At 39.8% G+C, this 20,030-nt stretch overlaps 2 protein-coding genes across 6 annotated transcripts in view; both read right to left on the reverse strand.

The window, feature by feature from the left end:
* Window positions 1-7,643, reverse strand: part of LOC129768990 (sphingomyelin phosphodiesterase) — a 49,709-nt gene extending 42,066 nt beyond the window's left edge. For 3 of the 5 annotated variants that reach the window (XM_055770963.1, XM_055770960.1, XM_055770964.1), the window contains exon 1: window positions 7,098-7,643. The gene's annotated coding sequence lies outside the window, so the exon portion shown is untranslated. Of the gene's footprint in view, window positions 1-6,161; window positions 6,650-6,689; window positions 7,078-7,097 lie in introns of those variants that run through there. The other 2 variants (XM_055770962.1, XM_055770961.1) reach the window with 2 other exon arrangements.
* Window positions 7,644-17,987: 10,344 nt separating this feature from the next.
* Window positions 17,988-19,553, reverse strand: LOC129765736 (alpha-2Db adrenergic receptor). Its single transcript, XM_055766158.1, has 3 exons — window positions 19,327-19,553; window positions 19,145-19,265; window positions 17,988-19,085 (listed from the first exon to the last, which is right to left on the reverse strand). The coding sequence occupies exons 1-3, from the start codon at window positions 19,551-19,553 to the stop codon at window positions 17,988-17,990; spliced, it is 1,446 nt and encodes a 481-aa protein (XP_055622133.1).
* Between the last annotated feature and the right edge of the window lie 477 nt (window positions 19,554-20,030).

Consider the following 20,030-nt stretch of genomic DNA (forward strand, 5'->3'; position numbering starts at 1 on the left):
TCTACGATGGAAATATTCAAGATATGGAGAATGAATTCCGTACCCTAAAGATAAAATTACTCCGTAAGGACATCACAGTTTCAGAAAACGAGCATGTGCAGGAATGGTGGACAAAAATTTGATGCCTAAAAAGAATTGACGTTTCGCTCGCATTTTCGGCGCTTCGATGCCTTGTTTGTAACGTTACCACTATACCTCACTCCTCGATTACTGTCGAGCGATTTTTTTCTGATTATAATCAGAACAAAAATTAGCTTCGAAATCGCCTCGGCAAAGATACGATGAACGCTATTTTGAGATCAGAAGTTTTGATTGAACATCGTGGCGGCAGCTCGAAAATTTTAATAAATGATAGTATGCAATCTGGATTCAGAAAAAAACTATGTTTGAGTATCATCAAACATACGAATGACTTGCAAATGTAAATGTAGTATTTGTAGTAAATTTTTAGCCCCTCTGGTACAGATAAAATTGTGGCAACACTGGTAACAACATTGTCCAGAAAGTTTTTTGTCTAGAGAGCAATTGTTTGCGCTTAGAAAATTTCCATTCAAATTTATTCTCTGGACCATCGTGCATTGTATGGACTTGTGAAAATGCAATAAATAATTGAATAATTTAAAAACTAAACGTGTTTACATTTAGTCCCGCTACTTATGACGCACCCGTTAATAAGTTTCACAATAATCAATAGATAATTTCTCTTAAAGGAATGCTGCTGACAAAATGTGTCCGAAATTAAAAGCAAAAATGTCCGGAATTCAAATTATGATTAAAAGAAAACGTCCGGATTAAAATCACGACACAATGAAGAAATTTTCTAATTTTGAACAAATATAACATGATTTTGTGGAATTCTGTGATTCATAAATTTCATCAATGTCCGGATTTCGATGTATTACTGGTAGAAATATGGTAGAGCAATTCCAAGCCAAATCAGCCGACCGCTGACTCGGCCCTCCTTGGTTTTTTTTAAACTTGGTACTTATGATGGAAACTACGGCGATCGAAACTACTTTACCAATTTGAATTACGACTGATTTTTCAAAGGGCGTATTCAAAATCATTGGTCTTTCTTTAAAAAAAATCGTAACTCAAAATCCAGATGTATAATTAAAATATGATGTTTTATAAAGTTGTTGAGAAATCAATGAAAGTAACATTTGAAGTGCACTGTTAAAAAATTTTATTCGAAAATAAAATTTTGACACTAAACCTACCATCATTTTATATATACCGATTTCTACCGCTGGCGGTCAAATAATCGCTTTTCGAATATTCGTTATGTTTCCTTTAATTGATTATGAATAATACAGAATTTTGCATAGACAATAAAACACAAAATAATTATCATGTAATAACAAATATTTCTGTTTTTCGGGCTTTAGAGAAATAATTGCCATTACAATTATTACAGATGCAAGGTTTACCCCTTAAACATTTTCCATAACATATTTTTTTGCATGTAGGACATATGTTTATTGTTTTTTTTTTGCAACATCCAATTTGATTTTTTTCGTCTCTCTGAAATTGTGCTTGATTCGTGATTCTTGATTCTGAAATTTACTTCACACTTTTCATTTCTTGATGTCCTGAAAAACCTGGTATTCTGTGGCAAGTTCCGCGGTATGTTTTCTCCGGTTGTTTGCTTGTATAAAATCCAAGCATTTATATCAGCCAAATCCAAAATGTTGAAAAAAAGGATGGACAGGTCAACTTTAAAATTTTTATGTTGTGCTAATTGGTCAGTCATCTTCACACCATATTTGGTGTTGCTATAATATGCAATAGTTTGGGAACAATAAATTCACTAAGAGGTGTTGATGATAGTCATCTTTTCCCAAAACGGAAATCCATTTACTGAGAGACAGACTCTCAACGTCTGAATGACCATTATTTTACTTCGAGGTTTACTAGAAGTCAACGCTCTGTATCCAGTATAGAATTCACTTCACATAAGCACATAGAGAGATCCTAAATAAAATCGTAAGATATTGTCTGTGCAAACTCAAATTGAGTAGGAAGTGTGGATTTCAATTCAATAGACTTTATAAAAAATAATAAAGGGTGTGTCACATCAAATTGCATCACTGAAAAAACGCTGTAGAAATTTAATTTTTAGGAATTATATCTTCAGCTTTCGCTTATAATCAGATAAGAGTGTATAGATCACGTTGGCCATGCTTCACTGTCAATTTTTCGTAAATTTGGAAAAATGTCGTCAAACGAAAAAGAGCGTCGTGAATTAATCCTGTGCACTCATTTCGAGAATCCGGAGTTGTCACATCGGGACATCGGTAAGATGCTGGGAATCGTCCAATCCACGGTCAGCAGAGTACTAATACGATACTTCGAGAACCTAACCATCGACCGGAAGGTGAAGAACGGCAAAAATGGATGCTCCGTCAGTGAAAAAGATCACAAGCGCGTAGTTAAGCAGTTTCGACGTGATCCGAGAAGTTTGGTTCGGGATGTCGCCAATAAGCCGAATTTGTCAAGTTCATTCGTCCAGCGGACCAAGCAGCGGGAGAGCCTGCGTACATACAAGGTTCAGAAGGCTCCTAACCGCGACGAAAGGCAAAACATGGTGGGGAAGACGCGAGCCCGGAAGCTGTACACCGAAATGCTGACGAAGCCGCATTGCCTGGTAATGGACGACGAAACCTACGTCAAAGCGGACTTTCGTCAGCTGCCGGGCCTGTTGTTCTTCTCCGCAGAGGACAAATTCAGCGTTCCGGAGGAGATTCGCAAGCAGAAACTATCCAAGTTTGCCAAAAAGTACATGGTGTGGCAAGCGATCTGCTCTTGCGGAAAGCGGAGCGTCCCCTTCGTGATGACCGGCACGGTAAACGGGCAGGTTTACCTTAAGGAGTGCCTACAGAAGCGCTTACTACCACTATTGAAGCAGCACGAGGGCCCGACCATCTTCTGGCCGGATCTCGCTTCGTGCCACTATCCAAAGGACGTGTTGGAGTGGTACGAAGCCAACGGGGTCACCTTCGTGCCAAAGGAAATGAACCCGCCCAACGCGCCGGAGCTTCGCCCAATAGAGAAATATTGGGCGATTATGAAGCAGGCCCTCAGGAAGAACCCAAAAGTTGTCAAATCGGAGGCGGACTTCAAGAGAAAATGGATTTCTGTTCAAAAAAAACTACAACCTGACGTTGTACCGAACCTTATGGACGGGGTAAAGAGGAAGGTGCGAGCATACGGGCCGGGGAAGCCGGGGAAGGGAGTAAAAAGTGCCCCCAAACCAAATCACCAGCTGTATGGCAAATATTTTATAGGATATTAAATAAGAAATTTTGGCGGTGTATTTGAACCTCTATGTGGTTTGACGTAGGATCTATAGTGAAAAACGTACTTTTTCGTTTATTTCACGCCATCCTCAAAAGATTCGAGATAAAAATTTGAAAAAAATACTGAATGTGCATCTTACTACGGTGTATCAAGAAAAAATATAAAAAAAAAATTTCATCTAAAATTTTAGTACTAAAAAAAATATTGAAATTTTAATTTTTTTTTTGGGATTTAGAGATTCAGTACTACTCTAATTCATATTTAAATGTGTTTTTACGGCTTTTCTACATATGTGTGATTTTTTTCAGATTTTTTTCAGTGTTGCGCGGTACCCAAAAACATTTTTTTTTATATATTTCCAAATAATCTGGCTATGTAAGGGAGTAAAAAGTCCCCCAAACCAAATCACCAGCTGTATGGAAAATATTGTTTAGGGTACTAAATAAAACATTTTGGCAATAGTAGCATATATTTGAGTCCTTATATGGTACACCATATGATCTATGGTGAAAAAGGCACCTTTTCGTTTTTTTCACGTCATTCTCAATAGCTTTGAGACAACAATATGAAAAAAAACTGAAAAAATAAAGTACATACTTAGGTGTATCGATCAATATTTTCAAACAATTTTTTCATCAGAAAATTTAACACTAAAAAAATTTTAAAAATAAATTTTTATCTTTATTTTAAATTATTTTTTTTTTATTTTGACATTCAGTACTACTCTAGTATGTATTCAAATTTCTTCCTACGTCTATTTTAGGTATATGTGATTATTTCCCGAATGTTTAGAGTGTTTTTCGCGGTACAAAAAAAGTATATATATTTTCGAAATTTTGAAAAAAATATTACTCTGAGGCCCAATTTTACTCTTATTTTTATTTAAATGCGTTCGTATGTGTTGTTTTTTTCCACATGTAGCGTAATTTTTTCTTGAATTTAAAGAGGGTTGCGCGAAAAAAAATGTTTTTTTTGCATTTTTAATTTATTTTGAATTTAGAGACCCATTAATGCTCTAATATTTTTTGAATTTTGTTTTTCATATGTCTAAATTTTGTCGGTATATTTAGAGCATTGCGCTGTACAACTTTTTTTCTCGTATCTTAAAATATATGAGATTATCTTTACATTGGATTTAGAAGGTGTACCAAATTCATCAGTATGATAGAGCTTTGTGAGAAAAAAATAAAGTCCTTGTGGAAAGATCATTCGGATTAATGAAAAGAACACCTCAAAAAATCCGATTTGCTTTTTTTTAATATTTTAATCTTACAATTGAAAACACGAATACAATAAAATAATCGATTTCCAAAAAAAAAAAAAAATGCAGACGATGAAGAAAATTATTTTTGTGCGCTGCAATGCTATTGAAAATTCAGGAAAAATTACGCCACATGTAAAACAAAGACACGTACGAACGCATTTAAATAAAAATTTGAGCAGATGTGAGTCTCAAAGTTATATTTTTTTTCAAAATTTCGAAATGCCACAAAATCTATAACATTTTTTTGTACTGTGTATTTATTTATTTTTATTATTAGATGAGAAAATAGTTTGAAGATATTTATCAATCTAGAAAAGCCGTAGGAGCACATTTAAAGATGAATTAGAGTAGTATTGAATCTCTAAATCCCAACTTTTTTTTTTTTTCAAAACTTCAATATTTTTTTTAGTATAAAATTTTTGATTAATTTTTTTCTGTATTTTTTCTTGATACACCGTAGTAAGATGCACATTCAGTATTTTTTCAAATTTTTATCTCGGATCTGTTGAGGATGGCGTGAAATAAACGGAAAAGTACGTTTTTCACTATAGATCCTACGTCAAACCACATAGGGGTTCAAATAAACCGCCAAAATTTCTTATTTAATATTCTTTACAATATTTGCCATACAGCTAGTAATTTGGTTTGGGGGCACTTTTTACTCCCTTACCCGGCCAGGCCCTTTACCACTTTTTACCAGTGGTCATTTGGTAGGTATTAATATTGTGTTAATATTAAAAACTTTTATATCTGAAAACACGCTATTCGCTTATGCTGTAACGAATGAATGGAACGGAACTGCCGTTAAAGGGCACGTAAACATCAGTCTGGATGAAAATCATATTGATAAGACATTGTTATTGGCAACGGTTATGCGTGAAACCAACAGTGCTCTTTAAGACAGCGTCTGGTGTGGGCATGATGAAACATATCAAATATCGCGATGAAAATCTGCAGTTTAAAATCTTATAATACCCCCGGAAGAAAAGAAGTTTAATGGGCCTTTGATGTTTTATACCTTCGAATATGAATTCCAATAATTGTGATATTGTTTCACGCATTCTTGAAGCAGTAAAGAGAAGGAAAAGTTGTCGGAAGCAATTTAGGATGCGAATGTAATATGAATATAAAAAACACATTATCATATGGATGTTTATCACTGACTGGACGGGAAGAGTATACAAATTAATATCCGTGTATCATCGATGTGACATCAAAGAATGCTTCTGACTACATTAAATACAACTATCTTTTTGTATGCAATTCCAACACTTGAATGAAATAAGAGTCACAGTCCATCACTGCACGGCAGATGTTGGGAAGTCAATTTAACATGTCAATCACGCCAGCTAGACGCGAGACGCGAGACGCGAATGGCATAACACAAACAATAGCACTTTGTCTCCTCCGCCAGAAGGAAATTGATCCACACAGTTCTATTCCAGCATCAATCTGGTGCAATTACGGCTGATTGATTTGTACATTCGAGCCATACATAGTATGGCAGTGTTATCTGATAAATTATATCAAGTTGTTGTGGAAAGAAACCGAAGAAAACAATGTGGGCAGTTAGACCCCCACTCGAAAAAAAACTCACTGCGATGTCTAGTCTGGAGGTTTATTGGGAGCTGCATTTATCAAAATGAAGTACTTTCACCTTCGTATTCACAATATCCACTCTCTCACCACACACAATCACAACACTTCGAAGGACGGCCTCTTCGAACCATAATGACGACGTCTCGGTGGTTGCGCGGTTTCGACTGATTAGCATTCAGCAGACGACACACGGTGGACACATTCAACTTTGTAGGTCGTATAGTAGCCGAACACTTTTGATTTTGTTGTACCAAGCCGCTCGCGATCATTATTTATCATGTCCTGTCGTAGTTTATGAAACGAAAATAGATATATTTGGTATAAGTTTCCCTTCATTTGTTCAACTCTGCCCAACCGCTGTTCACTGGAAGCTCGCTTCGATCGAGTCGAAGTGAGAGGAGAAACTATTTTTCCCTGTTGTTAACTGCTTGCCTGCAGACACTGTTGCTATCTTTCACCGAACTCTCAAACTTCAATAAGCTCGTTTAGTTATTCAACTCTCTACATGGAATTGAGTTTTGCGTACCTCACTTACTATCAAAACACTGTTTTTGTATTTATATACGAATATTTTTAGCGATTTTGTTGTTGTTTTACTTCTGCACCTCACTACCGTTGGTGGTCATTGGCGTATTGATTTCCTTTCGTGCCTATCAGATGAGGTTGTTTTTAGTTTTCTTTTTTCATTGCCACATTTTCTCATGACTTCATTCGGCTGATCTAACTCCTCTGGTGGATGGTACAAAATTCGCTTGTTAAACCGTCATGCGTCTCGTCCTGTGGTTAGCACATCCTGCGATACACATACACCAGCGGGCTTCATTTTTAGCGAGACGCCGTCCCAAAGATCATTGGCATCACTTAAAGCGAAGCATCACTTGGCGACCGAAGCTGCTAAGACAGCAGATCATCTGGCTTCTTTGTTTACACTTACTTTTTCGCTGATACCGCTTCGCTCTAGACTCGTGAAGCGTTTTGCAAACAAGTGCTCCAATTATCACTCCCAGCTCCCAGGTCAACCACTCGATTCTTCTCGACCGCTTGATCTTCGCTTGTTCGATTGCTTCCCAAGTAGCACAGCACCAAGCTTGGGATGAGGTCTCCGGATGATCCGGACGAATTAGTGCAAATCAGACTAATTATTCACGTTTCACACAAGGATCTTTCGCGCGATCAAACTGATCTCCTAATTTCGCCACCCGTAAGCGCTCTCCTAGCACGGATGTTCCGTAATGCCGAAGGTTACATTCAGACCGGACCGCCTCTGGCTTATCTGATTGCTTTTGGACGGTGGATAATTCGGAAACGACCACTCAATAATAAATTGGGCACAAAAAATAGAGCAACCGCGCGTAAACTAGCGATTGATACGATGTCGCGATAGGAGGAGGACAACGAGACCAACCAGAGCGAGAGACGTCGTCCGCTCGAGACCACGGGCAACACTCAACTGATCGCCGATGGTCCGACCGTGAACGCGGGGACTAGATCAGTCCGAGGTGACGGCGCCGCTGGCAGGCTGCTGGCACTCGATGCGTACTGCTTTCTCGCGGACCCACCGCGAGCTGAGAGCGATCGTGGAGTGGAGAGAAAGAGATAAAGAGCGATTTTCCAAGGGGGAGCCCAACGGTGGGGATGCTCAAAAGCTATGAATTGTCGTTGCAAGCAATTGTCGTTGATGAACAGTTTGGATGGAAATTGTATTGAAGCCTTTCAATGGTACGGCACATTTGTAGGGAGAAATAAAATGGGAATGCCTGAGAATATTCGATCAATTTGTCAATTTGGCTTCCTTCTCAGTAAACTTTGTTCCATTGATAACATTTTGGCGTGATTGAAGCAAGTGATGGTCAGAAAGAAACTATCAAATCTCATTCACATAATTATTTTCTGTGCCTGGAATCAGGATTCCGATTCCGAAATAACGAATATCGAATACTAATAAATGATCCGGAACATATAACTGTGGAAACTAATATCGGAATGCCGTACTAAAATCTGAACCCACAGTTAAAAAAAGTAAGATATGGTATTGGGATTTTTAGTTCGTAAAAATACCATCGTTAACTGGCAACGCAAATGGAACGACGATGAATTGGGCCGGTGGCTCCACTCAATTATCCCTAAGGTTAGCCTTAAACCATGGTTCAAAAGTCTGGACTTGAGTCGGGACTTTATTCGCACCTTCTCCCGACTCATGTCCAATCACTGTTCGTTAAACGCGCTACTCTTTCGTTTTGATCTTGCCGACAGCAATATCTGTGCCTGTGGTCAAGGTTACCACGACATCGAACACGTTGTTTGGTCGTGCGAGGAGTATCTTGTTGCCAGGTCGAATTTAGAAAACTCTCTTCGGGCTAGAGGAAGGCAGCCCAATGTGCCGGTGAGAGATGTGTTGGCTCGGTTAGACCTTGATTACATGTCCCAAATATATGTCTTCCTAAAAGTTATCGATCTTCGTGTGTGATTGTCCTTATATCCTTATATTCTCCTTTTCTTTTTCCTTCGCGAGAAATCAAATCCCTTCTTATTAACAATAGAATAAGGTGAAATGTAAATACATATTAGATATAAGATAGGCTTAAGAATTGAGTGTAATGAATGTGAGTGTGAATGTGAGAGTGAACATTGTCAACATATCCTTTTATCCCTTCCTTTTCCTGAAGACAACATGTCACCCTTCTAAACTCGAGTAGACCGCGAGTAATCGGTTTTCTACACCATTAACATTAGAATTAAGGAAAAATGTTTATATATACTTGTAACAATACAGTCAGGAGTTTGGCTCCTTTAAACTTATGTAACTGAGCCTGTAAAAATAAAAATAAAAAATAAAAAAAAATGGTATTGGGATTATGAGATCTTGCATCTAAAACTGCAATGGATCAGAACTGAAATTTCGAACTCGATTCAGAAATCAGTAAACAGTATTTAAAATGTGCATATAAAATATGAATCGGAAATCTAAAATTCGGAAACCTACAAAATTTGAATATGAGATTTGGAGTTTAAATGTGGAATATACACCTGAATTTACGTTGTGTAATGAATCCACGGTCGTTCGCTTGGTATGCGGAAGCATTTAGACTTTGGATACTCCGAGAGATAAAGTTTTTAAACAATCATTAGAATACACAAAACTGAAATACTTGCTTGAAACTTCCATATTATAATTATGAATCCGAGAGCAAATTGGGTGGGCCGTTCTTTATGCCAGTCACTGTAATACTGCACCATGCACAAAGTTCGAAAGAATTCTGAGATGGTGTTGTGTATTTCGAGACCAGTTGGTGCGAAATCTCTCTCCTGATGAATAAATCAACGGATAATGTACATGAATGAATTGTTGTATGAATTTTCAGTTGATTTCAATATTTTCGAAATGAATGTTAAATTAGTGGTCAAAATGTGTTGATTCACGCGAATTCGCGTCATTTTGCCTTTTATTTACTACTAACTGACCCGGCAAACTTCGTCCCGCCCAAAATTTGTTTTTGTTATCAACTCCTTCAAACATTCACGTTTCCTTACTATGAGCAAGTTCATGGGTCCAATCACAGAACTGTTCATTGATTGATCTTCTAATCGACCCCATTGTATTTACCTTTTACTATAAAATTCCTAGTATTTCTAACAAAACTCATCATTATAATCATCATTCTCCGTTACATGGAATAAATGTTTTATACAATAAATACGATAGAATAAAGACAGCCCTTAATCGGACAATTCCTTCCTCGAGTTCGGCTCTTATCAACACATTCGGCCATAATTTTTCATTGGTATAGATAGACGAAGATATAGGAGTGCGTTTCATCATGCGTAGAAAATACGGAAAATTAAATTTTCCGAATTTTCCCTTTTTCCTTTAGAGTTTTCCGAAAATTTCCAATTGTCATGTTTGGTTGGAATATTTTTGGTTGAAATATGTGTAATTTTTTTTTCTGGGACCCCCTCTCCATTCCAGAGGAGGGAGGAGTGTCATGCCATCATAGAAACATTTCTCATACCCAAAAACCCTCAAATCCCAAATTGCGAAGGAGGCCCTCCTTAGAGAGAGGGGAGGAGTGTCTATTCACCATGGAAACGTTTTGTGTCCCCTAAAACATTCGCATGACAAATTTGGCATTTGCTTGATTAGTTTTTGCAGAAATTTGTCTTTCATTTGTATGGCAGCTCCCCCTTAGAGAGGGGGGTGGAGTGTCTTACCAACGTAGGAATTTTGTTGCTTGATTAGTTCTCGAGTAATGCAGAAATTTGAGTTTCATTTGTATGGCAGCCCCTCCTTAGAGAGAGGGGTGGAGAGTCTAACATAACATAGAAACATTTATTGCACTCCAAAACCTCCCTATGCCTAATTTGGTTTCATTTGCTCGATTAATTCTGGAGTAATGTAGAAATTTGTGTTTCATTTGTATGGCAGCCCCCTCTTAGAGAGGGAGGTGGGGAGTCTAACCATCATAGAAACATTTATTGCATCCTAAAACCTCAATGTACCTAATTTGCTTTCATTTGCTTGATTAATTCTCGAGTAATGCAGAAATTTGTGTTTAATTTGTATGGCAGCCTCTCTTAGCGAGGGGGGTGGGGTGTCTAACCACCATAGAAACATTTATTGCATCCTTAAACCTCCAAGTGCCCCATTTGCTTTTATTTGCTCGATTAATTTCCGAGTAATGCAGAAATTCGTGTTTCATTTGTGAGGCGAACCAGCCCAGGAGGCTGAAAGCCTCTCAAATAAAGAATTAAAAAAAAATGTTTCATTTGTATGGCAGCCCCCCCTTAGAGAATGGGGTGGGGTGCCTAACCACCATAGAAACATTTATTGCACCCTAAAACCTCCACATGCCTAATTTGGTTTTATTTGCTTGAATAATTCTCGAGTAATGCAGAAATTTGTGTTTCATTTGTATGGCAGCCCCCCTTAGAGAGGGGGGGAGGGGTCTCAAACTATCATAAGAACCTTCCATGACCCCAAAAACCCCTACATACCAATTTTCATGTCGATGGGTTCAGTAGTTTTCGAGTCCATAAGAATCAGAAAGCCAGAAAGACAGATAGACATCACTCCATTTTTATATATTAGCTGTCAAAAAAGTCCTGCGGTATTTCCGCGAGGTGTCGTTGTAAGCGCGTAGTTCTAGTTGTATTCATTGTATCGAGTCATACTATAGCTTGTTGGAAAGGTATTTTTGCGCGCTATAATATAGTCCATGACAGTTTTGTTTGATTAAGTCGTTCGTGAGTTATAGTGTCGTAAATATGGAGCAAAATAAAGAGAAAATCCGACATACTTTACAGTACTACTATGACAAAGGAAAAAATGCATCTCAAGGTGCCAATAAAATTTGTGCAGCTTATGGACCCGATACAGTTTCCATTTCCACCGCACAACGATGGTTTCAACGTTTTCGTTCTGGTGTAGAGGTCGTCGAAGATGCGCCACGCTCCGGAAGGCCTGTCGTCGAAAATTGCGACAAAATCGCTGAACTAGCCGAGAAAGACCGGCATAGTAGCAGCCGTAGCATCGGCCAAGAGCTGGGGATAAGTCATCAAACCGTTATTAACCATTTGAAGAAGCTTGGATTCACAAAGAAGCTCGATGTATGGGTGCCACACACGTTGACGCAAAAAAACATCTTTGATCGTATCGACGCATGTGAATCGCTGCTGAATCGCAACAAAATCGACCCGTTTCTGAAGCGTGATGGCGATGAAAAGTGGGCCACTTACGACAACGTGAAGCGCAAACGGTCGTGGTCGAAGCCCGCTGAAGCGGCTCAGACGGTGGCCACGCCCTCATTAACGGCCAGGAAGGTTCTGCTGTGTGTTTGGTGGGATTGTCAAGGAATAATCTATTATGAGCTGCTTCCCTATGGCCAAACGCTCAATTCGGACCTGTACTGCCAACAACTGGACCGCTTGAAGGTAGCACTCATGAAGAAGAGGCCATCTTTGATAAACAGAGGCCGCATTGTCTTCCATCAGGACAACGCCAGGCCACACACTTCTTTGGTGACGCGCCAGAATCTCCGGGAGCTAGGATGGGAGGTTCTTTTGCATCCGCCGTATAGTCCGAACCTTGCACCAAGTGACTACCACCTGTTTTTGTCCATGGCGAACGAGCTAGGTAGTCAGAAGTTAGCCACAAAAGAGGCCTGTGAAAATTGGCTATCCGAGTTTTTTGCCAATAAGGAAGCTAGAACAGGGGTATTATGAGGTTGGCATCTCGTTGGGAACAAGTCATCGAACAAAACGGCGCATATTTGACTTAAAACAGATGATTGTAACTAATTTTATGAACAAATGAAAATTCAAAAAAAAATACCGCAGGACTTTTTTGACATCCCAATATTAGGTTCGTCGAACAATTATTCATTATTCTTCAAGTAGATCAGATCATCGGATCGATCGGATTACGATACTAGGATACATTGAGGAGGAGAAATTTTGCGCATAACGCAGTGAGGTAAATGTTGTTGGTTTGTCCAGTCGAAAATATGATCTTGGTTTTTCCATTTTTTTGAATGCTCAATAGTTCAGTGCACCTGTGTCAAATCGGATATTCAAATGTTTCCAAACATATAGTTGTCTTTCTCATGATTTACAGTAGTTTTACAGGATATTTGTACGGATTCACATGTTTTAAAGCTTTATAAAGCCCACCTTTTATTGGTGTCAATGTACCCCTCATTTGCGTTAACTTTTTTTTTAACCAAAATATATATTTTTATCGAGGCTCATATGGCGTTAGCCTGACGGGCCAGGAGCTGGGTTGCCATAATAAAATCTGTGTTTGTTTGTCTCAAAAAATCTTTTTATCTGTGTTTTTCTCAGAAAATCTCTATTAACTCTTTGCGGTCATTTGTCCGCTCTCAGCCAACACAGCAAAGAAGTATACTTATATTATATGTAACCGATTACTCGCGGTTGGCTCGAGGTTAGTATTACAAGTGCTCTCATAATTGAGATGTTGCAGTCTCCAATGCTCTGTACGTGTGCCCGACACGGGATACTTCCTATTGGGATGCAGCTGACCATCAATCAGCAACGCCCCCTAGTCAGTAGCCCATATATAGCGCGGTGCGTCTCTCTCGACTCGAGGAATCCAGGATAGAATGGTCACTAGCCGGCGCAATCATCAGCTCATGTAGAGTTGTCATGATCGGTACAATCCTCAGCTCAAGGTGAATGATCAGTGGGCAGCAGAACCTTCGGCTCGTGTATCTGTAAAAAGTGTGTGTGTATGTATTGCCGCGACTAAGTAAAAGTTTATAGATCGGGTAGGAGGGATATGAAACAGTGATACAACGAAGGAAGCATCATTAAACGTTGACATCGGCGTTCTGAAGAGCAGGTATAGATGGAGAAGAAGATCAGGATCACGGCTACCTAAGATATCCCGGACGGGTATATCCGATTGTCTGCCTTACGCGCTCAGTGCTAACTTTCAATAAACCACCAGATGATTGTGTGGTACAGAACCGATTCTGGGAACTTTCTCTCAGAATACTGGTGAAATGCGGTATCACGAACACACTTGTGATTGGAAACTTTGATAAAATGCTTCATCTAAATATACAATCTCGGTTTATGAGAATTTATCATCACTATATTTCATCAGATATTTGTCTTCCATCGTTTACTCCAGACCGTGCTCACTTCACCATCAGCAGTTCCTCAATTGAATACGATCTGTCGATGAAACAAGCAATACTTGGGATTTCAGATCAGCTTCGACCAACTTTCATTCCCCGTATTTTTAACCGAAAGTACCAAAAAGTCAATTGCATGAAAAGATACTTCACTGATGGGTCTCGCCTCAATGGATCCACTGGCTTCGGTGTTTTCAATGAAAATTCAAGCGCCTTCCGTAAACTGCACGAACCTTGTTCCGTTTATGTTGCTGAGCTGGCAGCAATCGACTTCGCATTGGGGATGATCTCCAACAAGCCTGCAGACCATTACTTCATTTTCTCGGATAGTCTCAGTTCGCTTGAGGCTCTCCAGTCGATGAAAACTAGTAGGCACCCATCTTATTTCCTCACAAAAGTGAGACAGCAGATGAGTGCACTGATCGAAAGATCTTATAAGTTAACCTTTGTTTGGGTCCCCTCTCATTGCTCAATTCCTGGCAATGAAAAGGCGGACACTCTCGCAAAGGTGGGTGCCCAGGAAGGCGAATTGTTTGATAGACAGATTTCATACGATGAATTTTTCCAATTACTGCGTCAGAGTTCCCTCTTGAGTTGGCAAACCGATTGGGACACTGGAAGTCTTGGGCGGTGGTTATATTCAATTATTCCAAAGGTTTCTTCGAGAGCGTGGTTCAAAGGTTTGGACTTAAGTCGTGACTTCATTCGTGTAATGAGTAGACTTATGTCCAACCACTACTCGCTAGATGTGCATCTCCACAGAATAAATCTTGTTCAAAGCAACGTCTGTCGGTGTGGAAACGGTTACGATGACATCGATCACGCAATTTGGCAATGTACGGATAATTACGCAGCCAGAGAGTACCTTTTGAATGCCCTTGAGGTCCAAGGAAGACAACCCTATGTTCCTGTTAGAGACGTGTTGGGAACTCGCGACATCTGCTATATGCAGTTGATCTATATGTTTGTGAAACGGTCTAGTATAAGTATTTAATGCTTTTGTGTTTTTCTTTTTCGTTATTAGTTTGTTTGTCTTGTCCCCCCATCTCACCGTCGCCCACCCTCGACAGCTAGTCGAACACCAGATGCTATCCCTGGTCATTATGCACAATGCTACAGTGCGTGCGGCAACCCTCGGTTGAGACAACGATACCTCATATCCATATCCCCAATCTGACCCGTCCCACAAAAATGTTGCCCTTTTAACCTCGAGTAAACCGCGAGTATTCGGTCGAATCCTACTAAACATAGAAATTAGTTGAAACTTTGTATAAACAAACCTTGAATTAGCGGCTCCGCAAAGCTTATGCGATTGAGCCTTACAAATAAATGAACTGGATAAAAAAAAAATGATTGTGTGGTACGTATTCAGACCTTTTCTGGATTATAACATTTACAAATATTGGAAACATCATGCTTGCATACCATTTGTACCAGATTTATATATCAAAATCATGTAACTAATGCATCTTGATTACCCCAAACCTGATCATGGTTTATCCGATGCACTCATGTTGGTTTGTCTACAATGATGACTATGGTAGCCGCAATGGAAATGCAGCATCTACCTGAAAATCCGAATTTTTTCATTCAAGAATGCTGATTTCCAAAAAAAACCGTTAAACCATGATCATATTTTCTCTTTGAAGAGAATCGTTAGCGCCTTATTATTAGCAACTAGAGACTTGGGCCTGTTCAACAAACCCAAACTCGTCTTGATTACATGTGCTTTTCATGGAGAAAAATCGATTTGCACTTGCTAGTTGCGTGAAAACACCTAAAATCGGGCAAACCAACATCATTTACCTTATCTAAAATAACACATAAATAATAAAAATAAATGATTTTTAGTTTTGGTATGTTTGCACTCTGTTCACTTTGGCAGAATGAAAACTAAAGAATTTGGTTTTCAGTCCAGTGTGGTTGGATGTGTTTAAGTCTGAATACCTACTGCAATAATAATGTTAAAATGGTCGATGAAAACTCAAGATTCTTTGTCGCTGATCAGGTAATAATTATCAACAATGTTTCGATCATCGGAAACCATCTTCATGAAGAATTCGTGGTTTACAGGAGATACATATTTCATCAGATGTTGACTGTTAAATGAACTTTGCACGAAGAATGCTGTGTCCATTTGGATGTGAAGGTTCCATTTTGGTTTGACGGTGAAAAAACGGTGAAGGGCCTCCTAATATCCTCCTCAAGTCTAACTGAAAGAAGGGATCATCCAGGGTCGGGGTGTCTCCCATGAGGTTTTTCGTAAAATTGCTTGATATTTGACAGACGTTGCCCCAAGACATTTTATTATAACAGTTTTTGGACATCCACAGACGTGTGTTGATGAATAGTTTGCCCGCATCTCTATTATTCATTTTATTTATTTATTTATAATGATACTACATCCCATTGAGAGATTAGATCTTCTTCACAATTTTTCGCCAATAGTCCCGATCCATGGCTGCAGTTCTCCAACTCCCGGCTGCACCGATTCTTGCCAAGTCCTGCTCTACCTGGTCCAACCACCTCGCTCGCTGGGCTCCTCTCCTTCTTGTTCCTACCGGATTCGATGCGAACACCATCTTTGCAGGGCTGCTGTCCGGCAATCTTGCAACATGCCCTGCCCATCGCACTCGTCCAGCCTTGGCGACTTTCTGAATGCTGGGTTCGCCGTAGAGTTGCGCCAGTTCGTGGTTCATTCTCCTTCTCCATACTCCGCTTTCCTGTACAACACCGTATATTGTTCTGAGCACTCGGCGTTCGAAAACTCCAAGCGCTTGTGAGTCCTCTTCAAGCATCGTCCATGCTTCGTGCCCATAGAGAACAACCGGTCGAATTAGGGATTTGTACATGGTACACTTCGTACGGGGTCGGAGTTTGTTGGACCTCAAGGATTTGCGGAGCCCATAGTAGGCACGACTTCCATTGACAATGCGTCTTCGAATTTCACGGCTGTTGTTGTTGTCAGTTGTTATCAACGAGCCAAGGTAGACAAATTCCTCTACCACCTCGAGCTCGTCGCCGTCGATCACAACACTACTACCAAGAAGAACTCTGTTGCGATCAGTCCCTCCAGCTAGCATGTATTTAGACTTAGACGCATTGATCCCAAGCCCAATCAGCCCTGCTTCGTGTTTCAGTCGGGTATACAAGTCGGCTACCGTCGCATGTGTTCTTCCGATTATGTCCACGTCGTCGGCGAAGCAGATAAACTGACTAGACTTGTTGAAAATCGTGCCCCGCTCTATTATTCATACGTAAGTTCTTCTTCCAAAATTGAGGCTTTTTTGACAACCTGCAAAATAGAATTTTTGTTTTGGTGCCGTTGTCAATTGTTCGAATGACACGGTTAATTTATTGTCGATAGATTATCAGTTTCTGAACACAGTGATGTGAGTAACTCAATTTTGAAAAAAAATGGCGCTCGGTTCGTTTTGGCAGAACCCCGACCTAATTGGTAAATAATTTAATAATTCAATTAATTGACATTACTTATCATCGTTTTTAAAATTAAAATAACAATACTTCAATAAAACTCGCATTCGGCTTTGAAAGGCGAAGTTTTCTACAAAAAAAAATAGTTTTTATTGATTTTCGAAACCTTATTCCGGATGTTTCGAACGTTTTCAATTTTCAACATACAACAATTTGTTGAAATTGTTCCTAGTAACAATTTTTTGCCTTATTACAAATTATGGTCGAACAACGAATATTAAATAACCAACAATCTGAAAGAAAATATTGAAAGGGGAACTTTAACGAAGAAATATCTACTCTTACAACAAATATGTTTTATTGGCGTTTGCTTGAACGCCTGATGAAATGATCACGGCAAAAGTTGGGGGGCATTTAATTCATTGCTTTGGAGGTGACTTAACCTATACCCACTGGCGGGCGCCTATGAATACCTACGAGAGCGACCGATAGACCGCGAACTGCCGTTTGGCCATCCCAGATATATATATTATTATGATGCACGTGTTGCTTTGGCGCGCAATGAACTGACAGCAATTGTTCTTTCATTATCTACATTCAGGCGTATCCGTAGGTATGTGGGCTTTCTTTCGTCTTATGTCTTCAAAAACACTGCGTTGTTTCACAGCACTACATAAACTGATATTTCTGAAAATTGTTGCGTTAATATGCACATCGTAATTTGCTCTCAGCTATCACTCTCCCAGGAAAATCCCATCCCTGTGTGTTCGTCTAATCGTTACCGTACTGTTACCCTGTTTGCTGTGGGTTTTCCACTTCCAAAATTTGACCCTAAATCCATTCATCCTTTCGCGGCAAGGATCCAACCAAGTGCGGATGCAAATCGTTCTGAGAAATGCGCTAAACTTGATCGTCTCGTTGAGGAAGGTATAAAGCAATGGGTTGAGCATGCAGTTCAGCATCGCCATTATCCCAAAGGTGTAGTGCAGCACCCAGAACACGTTGGTATTGGCGACACCGTGCAGTTTGATAAGCAGAAAAATCCAAGTCGGTAAGCGACACACGAAAAATACCGCCATGATGCATACGATGGCCTTGAACATACGCAGCTGACGACGTTTGCGGCTGCTGTCCGCTGCTGAGATTATGGTCTTATCAATCATTTTTACGGTAGTCGCTCGAGGAGGCGGTGGTGGGGCAGCGTCCTTAGGAGGCGCAAAAGGGTCGCAGCAGTTGGTGCACGTGCAGCTATGCGTGGTGAAGATGGCAGGCGTTGGTTGTGAGTTTCGAGAATGGATCGACCGTTCCGATATAATGTTGGTAGTTGTGGTTTTTCGTTCGCTGGGATTGTCTGCCGAACTGGATGTTTGACGCTTTTTGGGAGAGCTGTAGCGATTTTGAATCGGATGCCGACGAACCCAGATTTCCTTAGCAATTACGGAATTCAGCCACAGAAAGGCTAGCAGCAGTGGGATGAAAATCACCGTGAACACGATAACGAAGTAGTAACCATTCTTGCTCTTCTCAGTGCCACAGACCTGGGCTAAAAGGAATCCGGTGATCGCCTCTGGGTTGACAGCTTCGGACATCAGAAGGATTATGTTGTAGATTTGGTAGAGTGTTGCCATTGGTGCTGATACTCCTGCTGCTAAACTCCATATTAATACCGCACAGATGAAGCAGAATATTCCACTTGGCTCCCAGGAACCGTTGTTGAAACGGGTGACCGCCATATAGCGGTCTAGAGCGATCACGACAAGTGTTATGCTGTTCACCAACACTGCCATGGTCTGCAAAAAGGGCGCCACAGAGCACATTAGATCTCCCAGCGTCTACGGATGAAAAAAAAAATCTTGTTATACAGGAAACACTAATTAATGTAGTTATTTACCCAAAACGAATTATATTCACCGTTGAACTGCGAAAGGTATATGATGGAAGTCACGACCACGAAAATGATATCACTGAAAGCCAGTGAAAGTAGACAGAGTCGAAATAGATGACGTTGCTTCCTGTGTTTGAAAAAAATATGTTTTTTTTGGGAAAGCTTTTACCCTTATAGACAAATCTCACCTTTTAATATTGATAATGACCGTAAGAACATTCTCAAAAACCGCTAACGCTGTTATCACAATCACAATCGCTGTGAAAACGGTCCGCTGCTGCGTAGTAAGGTTCTTCAGCATGTGTTCCCACTGGGCAATCCATTGAACTTCATCGTTTCGCAGCGTGACACCTTCATCCGAGAAATTCAACGCCGCTAACCGCTTGTATTCTGTTCCGGTGATTTTGGTCGCCATTTTGTCGATACTGTGTGCTGGTCGAAAACCTCACGCGAAGACGTCTTAAATAGAACTAACCTCCGAACGGGTTCAAAACGGGCATCCTATCCACAGGCCGGATGCATCGGATGAACGCGGATCAATGTTCTGGTTGAAGAGTGCAGAATGAGATTTACGACTGACTTCGACAGTTACGTTTATATCTATAAAGAAAGGAAGGAAAAATCGCTACAAGGCGAAAATTTTCACGAATCATTTCATATCGGAAAAACTGCTGATAAGAGGGACTATACATGTTAGAGTAGTACTAGACAGTCTGCTATCTATCGAAAAGATAAGCAGCAGACAATCACTCGCGTGTAAGACAAATTAATTACTAGTGATATTAGTGAATACGCAGTAAATTTGTGTACAGAATTCTGAACGATGATTTTTTTTCTAAAACTGTGCTCCTGAAAAAAAGTTTAATGTTTACATCAACAAACTCAATCTTGT

This window comes from Toxorhynchites rutilus, chromosome 2, assembly GCF_029784135.1.
Source record: "Toxorhynchites rutilus septentrionalis strain SRP chromosome 2, ASM2978413v1, whole genome shotgun sequence".
Lineage (NCBI taxonomy): Eukaryota > Metazoa > Arthropoda > Insecta > Diptera > Culicidae > Toxorhynchites > Toxorhynchites rutilus.

Coding starts and splice junctions, on each gene's coding strand:
- LOC129765736 (XM_055766158.1), bottom strand. CDS start 19,553: ATGGCGACCAAAATCACCGGAACAGAATACAAGCGGTTAGCGGCGTTG. Junction 19,266..19,326: donor GTCATTATCAATATTAAAAG/GTGAGATTTGTC, acceptor TTTCAAACACAG/GAAGCAACGTCATCTATTTC. Junction 19,086..19,144: donor GTGAATATAATTCGTTTTGG/GTAAATAACTAC, acceptor TTTCATCCGTAG/ACGCTGGGAGATCTAATGTG.